The sequence below is a fragment of the Filicampus tigris genome, chromosome 1, assembly GCF_054856515.1.
Source record: "Filicampus tigris isolate MCC_2025a chromosome 1, RoL_Ftig_1.0, whole genome shotgun sequence".
In the NCBI taxonomy this organism is placed as follows: Eukaryota; Metazoa; Chordata; class Actinopteri; order Syngnathiformes; family Syngnathidae; genus Filicampus; species Filicampus tigris.
The window spans coordinates 25,072,450-25,096,925 of record NC_141217.1 but is presented as its reverse complement, the minus strand read 5'-3'; the positions used below and the strand labels follow the sequence as shown (position 1 = coordinate 25,096,925).

Here is a 24,476-nt window from a genome sequence, read left to right as displayed (position 1 = left end):
ATGATATATAATATTAGGTCAGACTCATGGGATGTGCCTCATACACCAATGCCTGTAGTGAGGGAAGATCTTATTCTTAAATTACATTTACGCAATTTACAAAAAGAAAGTGTACTGTACACCATCAGTGTACGGTTCTTTCACTCAACAGCATCCTTACACAAATTACAGAGGAAGCAAAGTAGATTGTCCCAGTAATATGTAAAATTTACAGTTAACTTTTTTTTTTCTTTTAATGGTGTGACAGTGAAAAATCCATCATTTATTTTCTATAGGGTTTGTCCTCATTACAGTCAGAGCTAATCCCAGATGACTTTGGGCAAGAGACGGAATACAAATTGGACAAATTGGACCAAGAACATAGGGCTGGACCGGTAATTCAATATCGATATGTATCGCGATTGACACGTGATTGATATCAATACAAAATGCCATCGATAAAACGTTTGATGGAAAAAAATAGAAAACAAAACCGATTGCGGCATGATATGTGATGTAGGCAGCGCGCATCCGCCCCCAAACACGAAGAAGTTAAACCAACAAAGAAGAAGCCACTAAACCAATGAAGATGAAACATTTAAACCAACAAAGAAGAAGCAGCTAACGGAGCATGCATGCGGGCCCGGCGGCTGTGCGCCGCACTTGCATCGAGCGACCAAGCGGCGTAACCTCATTCAAATAAATGACCAGTCCACTCAGTACACCTCTTACAGTAGAATGATATTATGCATGATAACCCGATTAACTCATTCAATGCCCGACTATGTTAAAAAATTGCACTTGCCGGTGCCAGCCATTTTTGACCATTTTGACTCATTTTTTAACCAGCTGCCAGTCGCCGTCTGCCTCCTGAGAGTTGACACGAGTTTAGCGTCGCTAAATGTCCGAAATATAACCAGTCGGGGTTCGTGTGCGCATTCAAGCTCTTGTCCGCTTCAGCCTGTGTAAGTGGAGAAACGATCGCCGCAGTATTTTTGATTTTGTGGAGGTGATCATGATGAGATCACGTTTTATGTCAATAAAACCAAACTATTGTGCAGAACACTTTTATACTTTCGCAGGTTGAAGTGGACAAGAGTAGTAATGTGCATTTGCATTTTGGTGACGATCGGTCGCCGTTTTAGACAACAGAACTGATAAAGCAGCAATATTACCACGCTTGCCTCCCTCCCATGACGTAGACCGCTGAGAATTTAAGAAAATAACAAGACGAGCTCCAAAAGGGGGCGGGCCAATTTGTCGTAAATTTAATCACAAAAAAAAGCCCTTAAATCACTACAGAGTCTTTTGCGGGGGCATTTTAGTACTGATGTCATTTTTCCATGCAAACCTATCATATAAGTGCCAATGTTAAAATCACCCAAGTGTCCCTTTTAGGATTATGTTAAAATAAAATAACTTGAATTCATTTTTCTCCGGGTCATTATTTTCAATAGTTAGACAAAGAAAAAAAATCTATATATATGGATATCGACCAATAGGAAACACAAATCCTGTTGCTTTGGTTGAAGTGTAAAAACAAATAAAGGTCATCGGCAACACCATGAAGTGAGATATAGGTTTCAGAAATTAAGGAACAACTAGTTAACTAGAATATTTCTTTGTCCTCCAAATCTGACCACAAACGAGATGGCAAAGAGAAGGGTTGGTAAGAAATTGTGGCCACAGTGGAGTTACCAGGTAAGCGAACAGCAAATTCTATCTTTTTTTTTTTTTTTTTTCCTCACAGGTCAGTTTTTTACAACAGCAGGTCATGTTATATTGCGCAAGTCTTTTGGTTTCCTGATTGTGGATGGATGGATGGTTTGACTATAAAAATAATGAGAAGAGTTATTTAAGTTTTTGTCATGTGCGGGGTATCTAACATTTTAACGTGAACCCTGTTAAGTAATAATTATCCTTGCCAAGTGTATAAAATACAGTTTGTGAGTTGGTTCTTTTTTTTTTGGGAGCTGGTTTCAGCATAAACTGGATTTGATTTGATTTCCAATATTGGGGCAAGCCGACATGTATAAAAATGCTAATAGAGGAATTTCTTTTTCATTTGCGATTGGAGCTATGATGGAAGCATCGAGCCATCCATGCCAACCCCACCAAGAATGGAAATGGTATGTATGTTTTTTTTTCATATAATTTTTCTATTGCTCTAATATTCCAGAATGGGAATGCAGTCATAGGAAACAACCCCCAGGCCCAGTCGGATCCACCAACTAAATGTTGGAATCAGTGGAGCAAAGACAATTTGTTTGTTTCTGTGTTTGTTTGTCCTTCTGGTGTTTGTGTCTCGCTGTTTGTGTTTATGCACATTTGTTGTTGATGGCCTGCTCGAGTGTTTCTCCAACTAGCAATTTTCTGCCTGGTCGCCTCTCATGTGCTTCGCTCTTTATCGGCTGTCACAACACTGTGGATTTATATATATTTACAGATTCAGGAAGAGACATGTAAAAATTAAATTTAAGGGGCCAAACACATCTGTGAGGATCTCACAGTACAAGTACTAATTTCCTGTGGCTTAGTTACATGCATTTTTTTTTCTTTCAACTATGATTTGAAGTAAGTCTGAGAAACATCAACAAATGCCTTTGGGAGGACAAGCAGTGTAGTGTGACTTCAATCACTCTGGCATGTGACTGTTAATGACGCATGGGGAAACTTTTACAGGCAATATGTGTAGACTGTATGTAGCTTTCAGCAGAGGCGTATTTGCACAATGTTATGGGAGATAATGTACCAGTATGCTAACACAATATGTGGCATATGGATTTTGTTCAAAAAGTCATTTGTTTATTTTTAGATCTTATTTTAACCACTTAAATCTTAAAATACCATATTGCGACAGTTCTATTCCTGATTATTAGTGTGTGCTTTGCCTCCAACACCACGAAACAAAAAGTGTAACCCAAAAAAATTCACAATTTGACACACTCAAGCTGCATGTTTCTCTTTCCTTCTGTGCCAAGTATATAAACAGAATTCTAGTAATATGTAGCTATGTAGATCACTGTAGATTCATGTTGTGTACATGTGTACCAAGTGAGATTTCAAGTGGCTTGGTAGCCATGGCAACACCGGCATCAAGACAAGCAACAGGTGGCATTTTAACCCCTCGCCAATTTGGCCAATCAGGCTGTCAAGAAAAGGCACAGCGACAACAATGATGAATCCAGGGAAACAGGAGAATCATTCACATAGACAGACGGTAAGCTACTTGAAAATATCCCATGAATATTGCAGTTGTTGTTTTTGACAATTGCTTGTGACTGAGAATGCATTTTTCATTTGGAAGATACATTAAAATACATAGAACATTACAGTAGACCTACGCTTGGGCCCCCAAGGTGGCAGTTCAAGTTTTATCTACTGTATTAATGTTAAATTAAACAAGAAATTTAAAAAAATGCAACCCTTTTGTCCTCATCATAAGGTTTTGTTGAAATTACAATGGTAACAAACACACAGGAGCAATTAACATTTTGGGCACACTTTCTCAATCTATAGTATATGTAATTTTGACTGGCACTGTGCATACAAACAAAAAGCAGAACAACTATATTAATTTTTTTAGAAATCCTTAACTGGTGTTTGTGTGAAAATGCCCTACCAATTGTACCATTCTGAACAGTACCAAGCACTCGCAGAGTTAAATTTGCATATGCCACCATACACTTCTGTACTAACTTCCATGAGTAATCACAAATAAAGGTAGACAGTGATAAATACAGATAGATAGATGGATAGATGGTGCTATTGTGTTGTTTGTTTGCGTGTGATAAGCCAACCTGTGAGGTGTTGACACGTCCCTCCTGGAATGAGCAGTCGCTAGCATCCTGAGTGCACATGTGGCGATATTTGCACCAGTGACAGGGGAACTTTCCATCCACACAGGACAGGCACCTGCATGATGAAATAAATACTTAAATCCAACACATAAGAGCCCATAATAAACCAATAGCCATCAAGTACAAATTGTCATATGTTTTTGGCTCTCATTTTTAATACATGTTATTCAAATGACTAAAGCAAATTGCAGATGGGTTCTTTTGCACTTGCATTCCAATACAGAGATGGTCGAGTCTAGCTGCTCTACCAATTAGGGAAGATGTTAAAATACATGCCAATGTTGGGATCCAAAATTCATGAATACAAAATGTGGTCTGAATAAAAATGTGATCGACACAAAAAGGTCTGCAATGTTTGCGGAAGAATTAAGGCAGAAGAGATCCTTCTTAGCCGATCAGCATTGCAACAATGAAAATGTATACATGATGATAATGAAATACATATGTTATAAATACCTTATGATAAACATTGGACACTTTTGCAAAACAAGCATTTGCAATAACTGCTGTACAAATGGTTGACTTTTCCCTTTTGCCCAGCGCAAAATCTAGCGCAGGGATGGGCAATTCTGGTTCTCAAGGGCCGGTTTCCTGCATGTTTTATAAGTCACCCTGCTGCAACCCACCTGATTCTAATGATCAGGATCGTTATCCAGCTTGGGCATAACTTGCTGATTATATGATCATTTGAATCAGGTGTGTTGCAGTAGGGAGACATAGAAAGGACCTTGAGGTCTCCCTCAATTGCCCACCCCTGGTCTAGCGCAAAGCATGGTCTAACTGCGCATGGGTGGAATTCTCTTTCTTTTGGTATTTTGGCAGAAGGCAGCTAGAAACAGGTGTTTACACCATCGTGGGTGTGAACACAACTTCCCGGCCAATGGAAGCCCTTTCATTCGTTTTTTTTAACTCGCTGATCGGTGAATCCTGATTGTGTAAAGCGTATTTTTTTCTGGCAAGGGCAACTCCGTTTTCTTTTTTAATTCAAATATAGATCACATCTGTTTGGCCAGAGTATCCGCCAAGTGGAAAAAGAGTGCAAACACCAATCAAATCTTTTCTTTAAAATCAACAACCACAAAAAAACATTTAGTGGTGAATGTGGATGTGCATCATTGCAAAAGTAGCGCTGACATTGAACTGACAAGTGTAACTGTGGTCTTGCGTATTAAGACTTTATCCAGGCTGTCAGCAAGACCAGAGTGGGGGATGAAAACATCATAGAGAGAGAAAAACCAGAGGAATCCACTCTTCTCTCCTTATGCTCCATTCTTGGAGGCTTTAAGTGCAATAAGCTGGCAGTCGAAGATAAGCCGTTTTCCCCGGAATGCCCGTTGTCTTTCTTTCTCAAAAATCAGGAAGGACAGTGTATAAAAACATATATTCAGAAGCTGATTAGTTGACGAAAACAAGATTATTGCTGCCATCAATTGACAATGTGAGAGAAATCTGTGCAAAACCATGAGGATTGGGTGATTGCAAACTGTACGATGTAACACGTGCTATGGGGTGAAACCAAAGTGAAATGACAGCAAACTATTTGCTAGTTGAGCATATTTCCTTTTCAGGGCCGGATAAAATATACAATTTCACTCATCCATCTTTTATACCACCTATCCTTTCCAGCCAACTACAGGGCACATGTAGACAACTACTCATACTGAAATTCACACCTAGAGTTTTGAGAATTTAGAGTCTACATTTGGAGGATTGACAACTGGAGTTGAAAAGAAATTGCAGCTCTAGGAACATACTCACAGGCAGCAATAAGCTCTTGAAGCCTGACAGAGCTGCAGCATGAGATACACAATCGATGGTAGAGGATTACCATAGGGTGGCTGAGAGGTGCACTGAGGTTATGCTAACATTCGGTTTGATAGGAGAGCTGGTGAATCAGAACCTTCTCACTATTAACCCTGGGGTTTATCGATCTCTCCCTGCACCGGTGTGTGTATGCATGTACGTAATGTGTGAGGCACTTGGATGCAAGCCAGATAAATACACAGATTGGTACACAATTCGATGCACAACGTGTCACCTGCATTGACTTAGCAGAATTCCTCTGGGTCACCTGAATATTGGAGTCCTGGAGCTGTCAATGATTTGGACAACTGGCCTGGATAAGTGTACTGCTCCACTAGAGTCAATAACCCCCAGCCCCATCATCACCACCGTTATGTACAAGGCCTAAGCAATAGAATCAAGTCAAACACATTTTCATCCTCTCTGAGATAATAATCTGCGGTGAGAATCAATAATATAATTGGTTGCACAGCTACGGTATATGAATAGAGTCATGAGGATGTAATTCCTTAGCATAAATTGGTAGCAAAATCAGTGTAGTCAATTATTGCATATGATTATATATGAGCTTGCATATGGGCTACAAAGGGTTTTCAACAAAACAAGTTAGAGTCAACATTTTAATCCAATTAAGGGCATCATTTTCCATAATTTATCGCAATAGCATTTTCCCAATTCTACTTCTGTGATTTCCTACAAAGCTTGGAACAGGTGTTTATTTGAATTAAAGTAAAATCACCAAATAGAACTATTAGATTTGACATTCAAAATAATTTCTTAATAGCTTTGTTTGATTCTTGAATGCAATTCTTCTTAAAATGGTGAACAAAGCAACTGACTCATCTTTAGAGGCATCTTTCTTATATTCTTCTAATTGAAACACTTCTTAAAAAAATTCACTTACAGGTTTAGTTCTGCACACAAGTACCACACTCCAACAACATTGATTTGAAAGGCCCTTTGGAGGTAACTGGAGCAGGGTACTTTGTTCTGAGATGATACATGTACTGTCTTATCTGATTGGGTTAGAACTACCATGTATGGATTTGCAAAGCAGATTGAGTCATCCTGGTTTGTTTCATTATGATGCTTGTGTTGTCAATGCTGATGAGTTAAGATACAAATACACTTTGTCGCCCATTATAGGCTGAAAGGTTAGGAAGTTAAGACACAAACATAAGCATTAAATGAATAAGTCCACCATTATAAAATGTGACTTGATTGGTAGAGGTCAAAACGGCCAATTTCTTTGACTCATTTCTTTATGAAGGAATCTCTAAAAGTCACATGAGAAAGACAGGCAAATAGGTGTGATGCACAGTAAAAGTAGACATTGTCTAATGAGGATCCAATACAGTCATGAAATGTTGCATTTAGCTTTCAGGTCTTCAGCTATAGAAGTAAATGAGAAGATTCTCAGCAGGGGACTGAGACTCATTATAAGATATTATTGCATCTTGTCACGGTGAAGTCCAAAAGCAGCGACTATGTTGGTCTCAAACCCCAGTTTAATTAAACCAGGTCACAGATATTGGAAATCGGAGCGCTAGCAAGAAGGAATGACTTGATGCCTGTTACTACAGGAAACTCCATAAACAGCTCCCAAAGAAGCCAATGTAAAACATACTGTAAGTATACAGAAGCTTGTATTGTTATAAAGGGAGGAGACACAATTCGGCTTTACTTGACAGACAAGGCCAAGATGGGTGGTTGTTGAGTGTGGGCCCCCTCTTTTTAGACTCTTTTCACTTTTCAGCCGTTTCATAATCTAATACAGTGGAACCAAACATTTTTGATGTGTTCTTTTGTACCATGAAGTAGGAAGATGAACAACAACTGTTCAGAGAACTTGCATTTAAAGTACTTCAGTGACACCACGTGCCATATGCCTTACTGGTTGTCGAATTTAAGTGTGTTTTATTGTTTTTAAATGTGACTACTGTGGTTAACATTTTTTTTTTTGACAATTCTGAACACCTATTACCATTGGAGGCTGAGAGGCTGATGTGACTGTGATGCGTGATCATGCGTGTATCGGCAATGTGACTCCCCCATGCACTACACTATCATCATTTGTTTGAAAGTAGTGATTTGTTTTCCTCTTTTAATATAAACACTGGTAACTTCTTTTTACACTTGTATGACAATGAATAATTAAAAAAAATGTATATATATATATATATATATATAGTTTGTTTTGCATGCTATTTTCTAGACTCTGTTTCTCGAAAGGGAACTTTCCTGCTTCTCTTTCCCCTTCAGCATTCGCTATTGTTTTTTCTTGCCTCTTTTTAAAACATGCAATATTCTTCTTCCCGCATGCTAAATTAAACTACACAAAGCCTCTTGTTAATACAAATGGCTAATATTTTAAAAGACTGTGTAAATAGCCAGCAGCAGCATCCTTTGCTGTGCCAACTTGGTGCCTTCTGTCTCTTTGAGGGCCTTCTGACTAAGCGCGCACCTGTTTGTGTGCATTGTGAAATGCATCACACACCGGCAAGTGTGTAGCTCAAGTTTGCCTTGTGTGAGTCCACGCACGAGCCCCACCGGGTTGCTTGCCCGCGGGCTGCTCCGCATCTGAGCCCGATGCACGTGTGCGCCTGCCGTTGCACGTCAGCTGTTGTGCGTCTGCTCTTGTGAGCCTGTGCGCTCTCATCCTCCAACATGCCCATGGGGGGGGGAACTCCATTATCTACCACTGAGTGCTGCGGCCTCTGTGCCAGGCTTCCTACAGGCGAGGTCAAAGATTAAAAGTAGCAAGCAGATACTAGAGGGAGGGGAGCGGCTGGCGTTGTGTATAATATGTGGTTTTATGTTACTGCTGCTGCGGTAGTGACTTCACTGTAGGTTAACGATGCCACGGGAGTCCTAAGGGGGAAGCGTCAAAGGAGTAAAAAAAAAAATAAATGCATATACAGTATAGCTACAACAAACAACAAAAAAAACTCTGACAAAATGGATCAAAAATTCAGCTCGGCTTGCCTAGAGGCCCGGCCAAGAGGCCCAGGTGAGCCCTCTCACCAAGATCACTCCATTATGCTGCACAGACAGACCAGCTCAAGCTAATTAACGGCCAATTACTATGCAGATATATGCAGGGCCAAGAGCAGAGTGCAGGCAATGAAATAGGTTTGATGAACGAGAGCGGGACAGGAAAAGTGAAGCGTGGGGAGGATGGAGAGGATGGCTAAGAGGGGTCGTGGTCAGGAAAAGGAGGGATGAGATGAGGGAAAGGTGGAAAAGGCAGGAATTAAATAATGGCTGGGAAGCAATGGAGGGAAGGAGAAGAAAGAGAGCAGGACACATTTCACTAGCTGTCTGGGAGCCAGACAAGAGTACGCTGTATTGTGGATGGGTAGGATACTACCTGACATAAGATTAATACATGCATGGTTGGTATTAACCTATAACCTTTTTTGTTTGTTTTGTTTTTTTAATTGTTCAAGTGTTTCAAGGAGGTGAATGAAGGTTCTATTCTTTTCTTTCTTTCTCAACATGGAAACCAAAATGAGCTGCACATATTTAATTCCAGCACTGATGCATTACGTAGTGAAGGATGCAACGACTACACAACAATGGAAGTCACACACTGGAACAGGCTGGAGTCATTGCTTCATGAAATTTTACAAATTTTTATTCAACCTTTAAGTACCAGGTCAGTTCAGTTAAGGCCATGAACATTTATTATCTAACTGTCTCCGCTCAGCGGTGTTACTCAGGTCAGGGTTCCACAAACTTCCATACCACAATAAAATCAAGTTACATAATTGTAAATAACTTGTCTTTTTAGTTTATGTGAATTAGAATTCTTTAGTTTGCATATACTTGCTACTGATAGATTAGGCCTCTTTGGCTTGCATAATTACTTTAGATAGGCGACTTGAACTTGGCCACTTATGGCACACTATGGCACACTTGTTGACCTTTTCATTCTCACATTCACCAAAAAAGTATTAGAACTATTTTTTAGTAGGTCACGTTTGTAAGTCCTGGCCCCTCAAATACGATGCTGAGCTAAACCGGCGACCCGGAATTTTAGCTCACTGATTAGCACTCTGCACACCTAAAACGGAGATGTGATGGTGGTATGGGTTCGATCTCTGAATTGGTTGGATGCCGCTAAAGTAAAACTCGACCGTTTGCATGTACCCACCACCAATAGGGGATTGATGTGCATCCGTGGCACAGCCCAAACCCCCCCTCCGTCAACAAAAAAATGGTCGATCGCTGAAGGTTGGCTGCTTGAAAAGTAGATATTGCGTCAAAAAAGGTTGGGCACCCCAGGATTAGACCTTCTGCCACACCTGGCAGAAAAAGACTCCACAGCTGTGCGCTCCATCTTTTTGGCATCTATTAAATATTTCAATGTGGACCAAGCATTCCAAGGTGCCGCTCACACAATTTTTCTCACTTCTCCTCGCACTTGGACTTGTAAAATATGAGTATGTTTTACCTCGTCTCACAAGATTTCCCACACACACTTTTTTCAAAATAAATCGTTTTGTAATGTTCTATTTTTCATTGTATTTATTTATTTATTTATTTATTTGCATCAGGTTTTAATGTTCACTATTTTTCAATTGCTGCCCTTCAATCCGACGTATCCTTTGGACCTTCTGTGTAAAGAGGCCAGTTCACAGTTAACTCCCAAATACAATAACGCGTTTTTCCGACTTTCTGTTCTGATTTGCCAGTCACTTAAACAACCAGATACACGAATCCTGGAACAGTTCGCTTAAAATACCAGTAAATTCAACCCTTCCGGCATTTGATACAACACACAAAGTTGAGTTGCTAAATTTAGAATATAAAACCCACCAACATAAAAAGACAGACATAACACCCCGGTCATGGAACCAATTGAATAGTTCAGCAGGAACTTTTGCCGGTCCGTTTATCGTTAATGCTTGCTTATACTAACATTAACTTTTTAGAAGACTGTTTATTGTCAGTTCAAGTATTGAATGGATGCGAAAATGATCAAGTACACAGCCATGGAGCCTTTTAGCGGCAGATGCGGAAGAAGGTCTAATCGATTCAAAATGGTTGCTCATTCTTATACTATCTTAGCCACGCCCACGTAGGGGTGTATTCTGCCTAGCCCATGTAAAAATATGTGACTCCACGGAGTTAAAAGGATAACACTACTAAGTGTGACAAAAGTGCCAGAGATAAGGAAGGCCATAGCAAGATCTACTAATTATGTGTGCCAAAGAGGCCTAATCTAAACCTACGGTACTAGTCTGCCACTCTCAAATTGGCAATGTCATAGCAGAAAAAAAGGCATTCATATTTGTATGGGAGTAGTAAATATAGATTAGGGAGCATTTATTGCCAAAGAATGAGTTACCCAAGCTGGACCGCACGTCTTAGTTTTGCACGGTTTGGGATTGATTTATCACTTCACCCATCAGTAGTCTTATCATTGCATGAAATGCAATTAACTCATTGATTTGTAGAAATGACCTGAATACCGATAATGAATAAGCAGAGGTCACACACTGTTCTTTTCACTCGTTATCATTATCCATTATTTGCAGGCTCTATTGCTTTACATAAAGAATTGCAATGGACTTGGATCGATGCCATTCACCACTCACCTTCTTACTGCACAAATGATACCAGACCTCCACCTAGGCAAGTAATCCTAGTTTGAATCAGCACCACATTGTACACCTTTATGGATACCTACTGTACCTCCCTCATATGCCTGAAATCTGTCATTAAGATTTGTATTTTTTCACAGATGGTACTTCCGCTGTTATGATACTGTCTTCGTTTGGGTCATTCCCTCCTTTATGTTGCTGGTCGCTTTGTCCTTTATTTGGTTACAAAGTGTTGGCCGTGTTTTTTCTGTATGTAAAATGGAGTTACTCACTCACATATTGTCAGAACGTTTTTTGCCTTCCTTGCCCTGCTCTGCCTTCCTCTGAATTTTTGCATATAAAGACTTTTACTTTTCCATTTTTGTCTCATGTCTGCTTTTGGGTCCAATTCCTGCTCCAACTGTGACATCCACATCCACATTTTGTATTCTGAATTATCTAGTGAGTTTGGAATCTTGGTCCAAATAAGATGCGCTGCTTGAGCCGTATGACAACCTGCTAAACCGAAGACATGTAGAGGAAAATAAACAGTTTAATCAGTTGAGTACCACTGGTGATTTGGAATACAAACTGGTAGATTTGTCATTTGAAGCAGATCAAGGTTGGTTTGCTTTGTCACCACAACAGAACCGAGTTGAGTATGATTGGAGACGTGCCAAGACCAGCCCGATGTGCAGTTTTGGTCTAAACCTGAGGTTGATTATTGTGCACCCGACCGAATTGTGCATTAAAAAAAAAAAAAGAAGAAAAAAAAAGAAAAAAATCAAACTATAACTTACGATCGGTGGACACTGCAGTTGTAGAAGATAAAGTCCACATTGGCAAACGTCTTGCCTGTCTCCTTAGACCTCAGATACAGTTTTATTACACGCCGGTCACCTACGAGTCAGAGTTAGAGAAATAGCAATGCGTTTTATGACATGTTCAATCAACAATATTCTTTTATTACATTTGACATTTGCACTTCAGTGTGTGTGAATTGTTTCATGAACCTTTCATTAATGTCAAATCCAAGTCAATATATTCAGAAATGTTAATTGCCTCATTGCACAGTATGTTTCCACTTTTGCATAGTTGACATTTTCGCATACAGCGTGTTTCTGCTCCAAAGACTCCAAGCTGAATAGATAGGCTTTCAGTTTACCTGTTTATATTTGTATGGTTTTCTGATACAAAAGGGAGAGGCAAGTAACATTAAAGATTATCTACATTCAAACCAAAGTATTTACAAAAATACTATTTCTTAAAACCTAATGCACAGTTGTGGTCCTTGAAACTTTTATTGCACCACTGTAAATAGAATATTACCTTGGTTATGCGTGATGGGAGCAACCTCTTTTGCAGAGGGGGACAAGCAGAAGATCCGACCACCGTAGATGCGTCCTTCTGTTTCTACGTAGTCTCCGAAAGAGCAGTTAACTCCGGCAGACAGACTGGGCACATTTTGGGTCTGAAGTACCAACTGCGAGGAGGAAATGATAGGGGAAAAAATTACAATTAAACATGCACTGAGCAAAATGACCTTTTAAGATGGAAGACTTCCAGAAACCCCAGACAAGTTAAAGCCTTTACACCCATGAACCGTTAGGTTCTGTTTACACCTATCCTAGTTGTTCTAACTGCTGTCTAAACTGATGTTTGGTTAGGAAAATAATAAATACAGTAGAGTTTCTGGACAGACACACCCTCTTTTTGGTTATGAAGTTATTTGTTGTCAGTTGGGTTTGGATTTGCTCTACTGGCTCATCTGGGTGAGAGACACTTCCCACGCCCACCCGTTGATAAACGTACTTGATGAATATTTTCCTTTGTGACAGTAAACAGATGGATTGCGGTTGACAAACAAACGTCCACAGCAATGAATGAGTTAATATCAATTCACAATTTCTTGAAGTCTTTCTTTAGGCTTTTCCAACTGGAAGATACCCATTCATCAAATAAAATTCAAATTTTGGTCAGTTGATGAATAATTACTCTGAATGCACTGATTGGATCATTCACTATTATAGTTAAAATTGAATAAAATACTGTCCTCTACAAAATATAATAAAAACAAAAGTATTTAAAAAAAAGATAAACTTATATGGCAATGTCTGTTGTCATACCAAACATGGCCTTCATTAATTTTTGTATTATCCATCCATCCGTTATCGATACCGCTTATCCTCACAAGGGTCGCGGGGCGTGCTGGAGCCTATCCCAGCTGTCATCGGGCAGTAGGTGGGGGACAACCTGAACCGGTTGCCAATCGCAGGGCACATAGCGACAAACAAACATCCGCACTCACAATCACACCTAGGGGCAATTTAGAGTGTCCAATCAACTTACCATGCATGTTTTTGGAATGCGGGAGGAAACCAGAGTACCCGGAGGAAACCCACGCAGGCACGGGGAGAACATGCAAACTCCACACAGGGAGGCCGGAGCCGGGATCGAATCCACGACCTCTGAACTGTGAGGCGGACGTGCTAACCAGTCGACCACCGTGCCGCCCCATTTGAAAACAAATAAACTTAAATAAAGTTAAATGCTTATTGTCCAATTTCACTGAGAGCCACAGTGGAAGGATCAAAACTTCACATGTGGTTCTGGAACCACGTGTTGCCGGGCGCTGTGCTGGACTACCACTAACACTGACTGGTATTTGGAACTGTTCACAATTCCCTCCACCTTGACTGAAGAGCAGTCTTGCAATTGCACCAAACATATTTTGCCTCCATTATGGCCATAGCTATTAAAACCGAGGTCCTGACACTGCTGGGAGCAAGACGACTGAATAGTGGCATAGTTGCAATTTATCCTCATAAATGATATGTATGATTCATTTTTACTGAATGTTTTCACCTGCATTAACAATATGACTATTAACAAAATACATTTTTAATTATGTGCAGTAAAGAAGTTAACGTGGACAGTCTAAAGGCCTAGATAGACCAATCCGACGTCGGCCGTCGATAAGCGTCGGGACATCTGATCGATGTAGCGAACACCGTCGTAACATCGGATCCCGTTGGGAAGCGTCTGGTGGGCGTTTCAGCAGGTTGAGTCGGCATCGTTCGTCGTGACATTTGGTCACTCTGATTGGCTGTTAGCTAGTGAATCCGCACATGGCACAAGGACAGGAAGTGACAAATGCGGATACACAGTAAGCGATGGAAAGCCTTGAGGATTCCATCTTTGCCGCCTTAACCTTCTTACAAGTACAAGAGCGAAGGTTGACAATGTAAGTATTTCATGATACTGTGTCAAGAGTGTGATGGTTTGCTTTGCGTGGGAGTTCATTGTGAGTGAAAAATAAAGCGGAATGCATTGTTTACGTTTTTAAATTCCGCCCGCTTTTTGGTTGGCTTTTCTAACCATGAGGAATAGTGACTATCGCTGCAGATGGTATGGAGGGGTATTACATCTCACGCATGCGCAGAAGGTACTTAATGGTCAGCGTTGCTGTCTGTTGTTGTGGTGTATTTTCCAGCGTGACGTGTCGACAGTCGGCCCAACGTCATAGGGGGTAAGCGTCGGTCACAGTCGGCCAACGTTGGATTGGTCTATCTAGGCCTTAAGGCGCAAACATATATCAATTCCTAACAAGAGTTTAGTAAGATTACGTACCACAAATGAATACACTGAAATTTCAAGACAACAGATTTTATTAATGAATGACTTCAATCTCACCCTAGCCTCCAAAACTACCCTTCTGAAATCATGACAAAAGACTGCATTTTTAGCAAAGCAAGTCACCATATATGAGAGGTGTTTGAAGCAGGGCCCTTTTTGAGTACACTACTGCATGCATTAGCGTAAATTTTAGCAATTTTTTTTACTTTTTCTTATTATAATCACATAAAAGCATGTTGCCTGCAGCTGCAGTACATGTCCTTGTCCCAGTTTTCACAACCCCGCAGATACCGCGACACAACATTATACCTGCACTTCTGACATGGTGACCGAGATGGTGTCGGGTTGGACAGAAAGTCGAACACACTGATCCACTCTCGCGGTGAAACGCTGTGGTTCCTCCGCACGCTCACAGTGATCCTTTCTCGAACATCTATGAGAGAAGAATCAAACGTGTGCTTCTTCATATGAACTGAAAGCTAATCATACAATAATAGCGAGCGATTCAGATAAAAATAAATACTTTATAAAAACACAACATCTAAGGGCCATTTGTTTGGGGTTACGTTGCAAGGAAGCAGAGGAAATGGTTGACCACAAATGTTCTCAAAGCAATCAAATACAAGTCAATGACCTTAGTTAGGATTAGCATTCTTGCTCTGATATGTATATTTTGACATTCATTTCATGCTTAATTTTTCAGGGTTTGCGACAACATAAACAAAATCAAATTCAGTAGCATCTTTTTTGCTTTTGGTGTGGCATGTGTGGTAAACAACTTCAGAGAAAATGCACATCCACAGTACATCTCTATAAATCATGCATGACCAAGATGGGTGATACTTTAATGAGTAATGATATAAAGCGGTTAAAGCCATATTTGTGAATAAAAATAGGATTGATCAAATGGCACATTCCATTAAAGAAAAACTCAATGTAGTGGCATACACTTACATGTTGTGCAGCACGCACCAGCCACAATGAGGGTCCCCTGATCCCAGACAAGCTCCGCAGGAAGTGTACTGCTCACAGCTCTCCACTGGTACTCGGGTAACCTGGGAGTTAGATGCACAATGGTTAATAATTCCTGATGTAAAACATCACAAAACTTTTTGTTTTTTTTATCAAGTGTAAAAAGGATGTACCCAACGGGGTTCTGCCTGAAAACAGAGAAAAAAGGAACAAGTCCACTGTGACTATCAGAGATAAACGGTTGCGGAGGCGGCTGCTTACAACATCTTACCACTGCATATTTGTTAAGTAAGCTAGAGGGGGAGACCTGCTGACTCCAACTTATGTAAACACACACACACACCCACCCCCACCCACCCCCACACCCCCACACTCACTGATTAAAATCATATGCTTACACAGATATCTGTCAGTAGTATGCTGCAACTAATGATTATATTTCAGGTCCAAGAACACGTTTGGTTTTTCAAAGACAGTGTGACACCAATGAAGCTGTTGACAAACTTGGTAGAGTGCAGGCTCTGCACCATGCTGGGCATTCTGGCATACCAAGGGTATTTTTTGACAAGCCCCAGCACACCTGACAATTTGGCGCCTGAAAGTAGACTAAGCTTTATGCCTGCTGGAGAAAAATGTCTAAGTATTGGTGCAGGTAGTGTAACGTGTGTTTGGTGAATTTGTCAAGGTTCAGAAAAACAGATTCTGAGCTCCACCTATAAGTGTGGTGGATGTCATTGTATTTCATTCATCAATATAGCAACAGCCTATCAAGTCAGCCAATTCAGTCAGCTGCATTCACGCCCACAATGGCGCAAACTGCCCATTTCTAACCGCGCCAAGGTGCATGCATCTGCAAAATAACCAACACTTGGTGTAGCCGGTCCATGCGCAGTTAATCGGCGCTTTACACCACACTTGCACGGGGACCCGAATATAGAGCCCATATTGTTACCACCATGGGCTGACCATGAAATCTGGCTGCTGAGGGTGCAGTATTTCTCGTAGTCGTAATCATCTTCTACTCCTGCCATTGCTACGACTACTCCTCCTAGATCCAACTATGGATCAGCAGTCAAGATATCTAACCATTTACAAAGTCCAAATGCAAAACGGGCAAACATTTGACCCACAGCCAGTTATTTAAATGAATCCTGCACTTCGATAAGTCCATCATCTGAACACAACACACACAGAAAGAAATGTTGCTCAATACTCACAGATGCCATAAAAAACAATGCCCTTGCACACCAAACCATTCAGATAGACATCACAGATTACTCATTTCGTCAAACAGATCTTGACTGTCTGGCATCCGTGTGTCTGCAAGTCTACGATAAGATGACGGATGAATGATTTCTGTCAGGAGCCCTGAGATCTTGGGTATTAACACGGATATTATATAAAGCTGTGTAAATAGACCCATCCCTCAAACAGCAGCCAAATAAATGTCCCCGAAAGGAGATACAAGGAGAAAGTGCTTTGGGGGAAGTCTGTTTCTTCAGGTAGTCTTTGTCTTATAGCATGTTATCTGGGAGTTCACCTTGTAATGATGTGCATTAAAAAACGTCCGCATGGTGCAGTCTTAAAACTTCCTCAACATTGTTTCTGTGTTTGTGTGCTTTACTTTCAATTTCCATCCACCCATCCATTATCTATACCGCTTTATCCTCACGAGGGTCGCGGGGGTGCTGGAGCCTATCCCAGCTGTCTTCGGGCAGTAGGAGGGGTTACACCCTGAACTGGTTGCCAGCCAATCGCAGGGCACACAGAGACCAATAAACATTTTCACTCACAATCACACCTAGGGGCAATTTAGAATGTTCAATTAACATACCATGCATGTTTTTGGGATGTGGGAGGAAACCGGAGTACCTGGAGAAAACCCACGCAGGCATGCCACGAGAACATGCAAACTCCACACAGGAAGGCCGGAGCCGGAATCAAACCCACGACCTCTGAACTGTGAGGCGGCCATGCTAACCAGTCGCCCACCGTGCCCTACTTTCAACTTCGTGTTTTTTACTAAATCCTTCAACATTTGGATATACATTTCGAGATACAAGTCAATAGTGGAGGTAGTTGTTCCACTTTCAAGTAATTTTTGGACAATTCGATACTGTCAACTTTGTGGGCACAGTGTGGGGAAAGCCTTTTTTTTTGTTCCAAATTCATTCTGCCAATAAGCACAAAGGAAGGTCCATTAGAGCATGTAAAACTATCTTGTTCCGTTGCAGTTAAATAACTCCTATTTTGGATGGCAGTAGGTGGGTGAGTGAGTGCCAGAGTCTCAGGACCTGCATCGAGATTTTGGTGGCATAAAGCAGTTTGAATGATTTTTTTGGGGGGGATCAAACTGGTGGCATCCAGGTTTTTCTTCTGTTTAATTCTATGAGCTTTCAACTGTGTCTATTCCTTTGTTGGTTAGCTGATTGTTTTATGAGCAAAGTCAGATAAAACAAACACTGACTTGGCACCATTTGAACCATCCTGCCAGCCAGCCATTTTCTACGCCACATATCCTGTTTGGAGTCACATCAGAGGCTCCATCTCAGTCGAGTAAAATGTTGATCACTTGCCCTTTAATGGCCACCGTATAAGTTTGGCACACTAACTTTAGATTGTTTTAAAATATAGACATTTGCTTAGAAGTGAACATCAACTCATCAAACCTTCTCTTATACTTGGTATACATGTGTTAAGCACAAAAGAACACTTAAAAACTTTTTGGGGAGAGGCATTATGCACTTTAAGTCGGGTTCCCAGCAAGATGGACATTTTTCTAAACCTACCCCTCACTTGTAACATATTTCTGGTTGGTTTTTCAAAGGTTGGAATATTTTATTGTCATATTGTGGTTTAGGAATGACTACTGAACATAATCAGGTAACTTGTTGACGAAAAACAACAAAAAATAGGGAAGCGATGATTTTTCAAAAACAAGCTGTGCCAAACGTGGATACTCTGGACGAATTAGGCATTATAATGTAGCAACAGGACATTGTCTGCCTCTGCAAACATTCTGTGCATGGTTATCTCAGTCAATTTGTAGACACAAAGTAGCTTCAGTATTCATTTCTTGTGTTTCAGTGACTCTAAAGACTCATGATTGTCCCACCATTCAAATGCAAGCCTTGTAGTGAGCCTTATTGTGTTGTCTAAACCAAGTGTGAATTAGTCACTGAACCTTTCTGACCAAGTCTGGTCCTCAAGGGCACCCATCCTGCATGTTTTCCATCTCTCCCCGCTACAACACACCTGATTGAAATGATCATATCCTGGTTTAGTTATTATTCTATCTCAGTAGAATAAAAATGTTAATCACTAGTCAGTCATGAGGTGATAATGAACAGCACACTGGCATTGGTCAGCATTGTGAACCACTACACTACCAATGGTCCCACATCTGAGCCCTACACACTAAAGCCACCACAAGGAATTTGACTTCCATTTCTTTATTATTAAAAAATTCATTTGGAAATACATATGAGGATTTTTTTCGGATAAAAAAATAAAACTGACGTAAAATACCTAAGGAAGGTCAATTTTGTCATTAAAAGATCACATTTAAATACTACCCTCAATCTAGATTTCTCTTACTTTATCAATTTATAATAATGGTGGTCATGTCATGCAACCACACACTCCAATGTGATTACCCAGATGAGTAACCGAATTTTCTGGATATAATGATGTTAAAAACGTTCAAATCGGCACGTTCGATTTTGTTATTTTTGGTGTATCTAAATGTAGCCCAGTTGTACTTTCTGCATTGTGTTCTGTTTGTACATTCTCTTCGTATTTGTACTTTCTGTTACTCTTCTCTTCGTATTAAGATCTCTGTTTTCCGGTGGTTACTTCCGTGTTTGTCATGCGGTCACGTGAGTAGCGCGTTCAATCCAATTGCTGGGATGCGGAAGGGATTGTCCGCTGGCCGAGGAGAAAGTGACACGTGGGGGATTGTTTGCTGCAGGAGCCGACTATCTAAGCCGACTGCCGAGTGAGTGAGGAAGTGAAGTGGAGCGTATGCTCAACTGACGGAATTGGCCAGGTTGATGGTGAGCTCGGAGCCCAGGATTGAAACTTGGAAATTGCCTGGAATAGAACTGAACCATTCTGAATCATACCTGCTCTGGTCGGGCTGGTAGGAGGCTGCATTTTAGCCAGCCGATCCCCTTCATTGAACTTAAATTGACTGGCATTTTGAGTTCAAAGAAAGAAAAATTAAGTTCAAATAAAAGACATTCAAAATACTTCATTTTTAATTATTTTTTTTATTTTACAAAGAAATCGTAATCGTAAAATCGGGTTTGAGAGAAACACATTTCTTATTAGGCAAAATCGAACAGCCCTAATGCACATACTTTGTTTGTATTTTGACAGACCTCATGGTTGGGATCTTATTAAACTGTGAAAGGTAATCTAATAAATTGCTTAGTAAATGTATGTGTATGTGTGTAGATTTAAATGTAATAGGTCTAGAATTGTGCAACTACAAACGGTGAAAGGCAAGAGGTTGTAGTTTTTTAATGTGATCTCCTATACCATAATTTCATTACGTTTATCTAAAAAATAAACTGAAGACAAAAAGAAAACCTTTTGTGACAAACAAATGGTACATTTTCCAAATACTGTATTATGCTATTTCACACAACAGCCATTGACAGCTTTTACACAAACAACACATGCCACTAATGCATCTTTCTCTTCATTCTCATACTGAACATTGTGAACACAATAGCTTACAGCAGATTCATAGTGACCTGCACCTGATGACTATTATAATACAACCATTACCAACACGTCCTTTTCCACAGCACACCAAATGGCACCAGATTACTGTCATTACTTGGCTCCTGGACAAATAACATGTTAGTATTACTGTCTGATAGAGGGGGGAGAGAGAATGAAAAAAAAAAAAAAAACACGTCACATTCAAGCACAGTCGCAAAAGAAAGAGAATGGAATACAATGAGATTTTAGTGACTGGGTGGTGGATGATGAAATGGTTCTTTCATTGAGTTTGAGAAAACACATAATAGGATGGGAAAGTGTGAGCCTTGTGTCTTACGGAGTAAATATGAACCACCATTGTGGAATCAAATATGGCATTTCCATCCCAGCCCTATTTGCTACAGCAAAGACATTCATTTGTGGACAGCGGAAGAAGGGGAAAGGAAAGAAAATGAGGATTAGAAGATCAGGTAGCCGTGGATATAGAGAAGGACGCCACTGGTGCGATAAACATCCAGCAGCAGTTTGAGAACTGTGATAATTATTTGAAATACAAAACAGCTTCATATGAGCCTCTCTTGTTTGGGTTATGATAGAGGGATTCATTGTTTCAGTGGTAGATGGGAGGAAGGGAAGGGTCAAAGAACGATCGCAGCAGAGGATGGATGGCGGAGACGCGAGAGAAAACTTATTGTGTTTAATGGCTCAGTCCGCATGTGAGCCAAGCACGGTCCATGCCGTTCAGCTATCGGCTGAAATATAATTTCGATATCTGTGCCGCAACAAACTGATGAATGACTTCTGTGAGGTAACAACAACACCAACACTTCCATACAAACAAGAACAACAAATAGTTTTTCTAATGCAAAAAAGCAAGAGAGTGCGAGAAAAGCCATAAAATGACTGTTGTTATTTAGCTATATTGTGTGTACTTTGTGGCAAGCATGGTCATTTAGTCAACTAGGGTAAGGTGTTTATTCAAAAACATTTTTACACAAGTAATGATGTTTGATTACAACATGTGCCAAGTAAAGCTGGACACAATGTGTGTAAATAGCTATATAGATAAAAAGTAGTGAAACTACAAGATGGGCTGGATTCAAGAAAAAAGCCTCTGAAGATGCCGCCCACCGAGCATCCGCCCGCCATGCCCAAGGGCCAGTCCAGCCTCGGATACTGTAACATAATACGTAGATCTGAATGACTTTCCCCAAATGTTAATGTTTCCTTTATTCCATGCAATTTCTCCTCATCCCCTCTTCCTTTGTGTTTATGTTCAGCTACCATCTGTCTTTTGTCCGGTTACACAGAAAAACACGGCAAATGAAGCCATAGATCAAAAGGAGACATAGGCAGAGACAACCTTGGTGGAGGTAGACAAACGAGAAAGGGCTGTCTCGTGACAAGAGGATCTCTCCATCATTAATCCGTCCTGGGCCGACATCTAATCCGTATTAGTTATGTCCGCCCATCTAGCCCACAGTGGTAAAAGTTTGGGAGTTTTATTTTTGCCGAAAACCAGATAGAACTAAGCTATAAGATGTTAACGTGGTGTGGTCCTTAGAACAGTAGTGCTAGAAATATTGAAGAAAAATCGCCACCTGAAATGTTTTTGAAAACAAATCCTTGACAGATTTAGCAGATTGTGACCAAATCCAATAAACCGCTTTGCTTGCCAGAAATAACATAAATTCTACTGTATTAATTATATAAAAGCAACGCAATTACTCCATCTCATTGTTCTTGCTCTACTTGTTTCACTTACACACTTCAGCACATTTTCGTGTTTCTATCCTGGTCACGTCATTGCTCTCAACTCTATGAAGACATCGTACTCTCTCAGAGACTGTCTCTTTGACGGTTTCACAAATCAAATCCTGATCAGCTCTCATCACTCTCTCTCCCTCTATTTTTTCAGACATACAGCAACCACAGAGTTTACAAGAGTTTACACAGAAGTGAAGCATGCACCATGATATATGCTAAAATGTTATTAAAATGATTGAAACGCAAAGTATTTTGCCTATCATAAACATTTAAACCTGCATGTGCACAAATATCAAAACAGAGAAACGGAAGAAAACAATAATAAATAATAGTACAATATCTAACATTGCATATGGTTTAGTTGACCTGGACTGACTCTTCCTCACGCTTGTTTTAAATGCTGGCAACCTCCACACTACTTCACTAAGCGCCAATGGAAGTCCGCCTTATTTTGCATTATTTGCATAACTGTTGTTGATCAGAATTTCACACTACGACACACCACTTTAAGGTGTTTGATGACTCCGCATCATTTGCACATTTGTCATTGTGGCAGTATTACTACACTACTGGTCCCCTTAAATTGCTCAATGACTCTCTACACCAGTGTTTATATGCTCAATGCATGTTTTTCCTTTTTTTTCTTTTTCATAGTGGCTTTTCTAGTACTAGAGTGGCTCAAGCTACCTGAGACAAATTGAGTTGTGTGTTCTTAACAGGGATGGGAAAAGTACTGGCATTCTGTACTTGACTAAAAGTACAATTACATGTATAAAAAATGACTCTGGTAAAAGTAAAAGTACTCATTCAAATAATTATTCAAGTAATTCTTCTGCAATTCTAGTAATTCCCGTAGTTCTTACTGGTCTCCCTCAAAAGAGCATCAAACAGCTGCAGCTCATTCAGAACACTGCAGCTCCGGTTCTTATCAGAACAAAAAGATCAGAACATATTACTCCAGTCCCAAAGGCTTCACACTGGCTCCCGATTAACTGTAGAATAGATTTTAAAATTTTGCTACTGGTCTATAAATCACTAAATGCTTTGGGTCCTGAATACATTAATGAAATGCTGATTGAATATAAACCCTGTGGGGATCTGAGATCTGCAGACTTGGGTCAATTAGTGGAACTGAGAGTTCAAGGTAAACATGGTGAAGCTGCATTTAGCAATTATGCCGCACACAAATGGGTAAGCTGCCAACAGAAGTGAAGTCAGCCCTGAATGTAAATGCTTTTAAACCCAGGATAAAAAGTTTGCTTTTTTTCTCATACCTATGATCAAGGTCCTCTAGACCAGTGCTTTTATAAACTCTTTTGAGTCAAGGCACATTTATTTCATTGAAAAAAATCCAGCGGCACACCACCAGCTGAAATTAAATTTAAAAAAAAATCTTATATTGTTTATATAAGCATCTTTTAACATTGAAGAATGACATTATATTATAACATCTTGGATAGGCATTAAATAATCACAAAGAAAAAAGTATTTTATAATGTTTCATATTGGTACTTACTCGGTGTGAAACATGGGCGAAAGGGCACTTAGTGAAAATTCCTACGTCTTCACACCATTCCGCCTGTACACTGCCTTTGGTAGCTTTGGTAACAAAACACCAAAGATGATGATTTTATAAAGAAATATGGTGTATTTTCCCCATTGACCTTTAAGTGCATTAATGCTGAGTGAATTTAAAATTAAGTTTCTTTAATGTGTTGCCAGGCTTAGCATTTCTCCATTGTGCGCTATTTCACATCTTCACGTGTTTCTGAAGGCTAGTCAAATCGATAGACAGAGCTGCATCATCAGCTCGTTATGTCACTGTCTGAGCATCCCCAAGGAGGAAGAGGTGAAACCATTAGCTGCCAAGAGGTCACCTCATGAATCCGTTTTACAGGAAAAGAGGCATGACCTTCCCCTTTGTGTTAATTAGTTAACTTTGCCTGCATAGTCTTTTAAAAAAAAAAAACAACTATTTATTAATTGTAAATAAACAATTTTCAATTTTAAAACATATATTAAAGATTTAATATTTTAAAAGCCTTCCAATAAAATATTATAGTAATATTATGTGTTTAGAATGACGCAGTATACACTGTACACACAATATGTAAAACAACAACCTCATGAGGGGAAACAT

At 40.0% G+C, this 24,476-nt stretch overlaps 1 protein-coding gene across 2 annotated transcripts in view; it reads right to left on the bottom strand.

Annotated features, from left to right (window-relative positions):
• LOC147153372 (plexin-A1-like) overlaps nt 1-24,476 on the bottom strand; it is a 208,683-nt gene that overhangs the window by 69,870 nt on the left and 114,337 nt on the right. For both annotated transcript variants that reach the window (XM_086028906.1, XM_086028914.1), the window contains exons 5-9: nt 15,821-15,921; nt 15,176-15,299; nt 12,560-12,713; nt 12,031-12,130; nt 3,780-3,894 (exon numbers count right to left, since the gene is read on the bottom strand). In XM_086028906.1, coding sequence (XP_085885032.1) covers nt 3,780-3,894; nt 12,031-12,130; nt 12,560-12,713; nt 15,176-15,299; nt 15,821-15,921 — 594 coding nt within the window. The remainder of the gene's footprint in view (nt 1-3,779; nt 3,895-12,030; nt 12,131-12,559; nt 12,714-15,175; nt 15,300-15,820; nt 15,922-24,476) is intronic.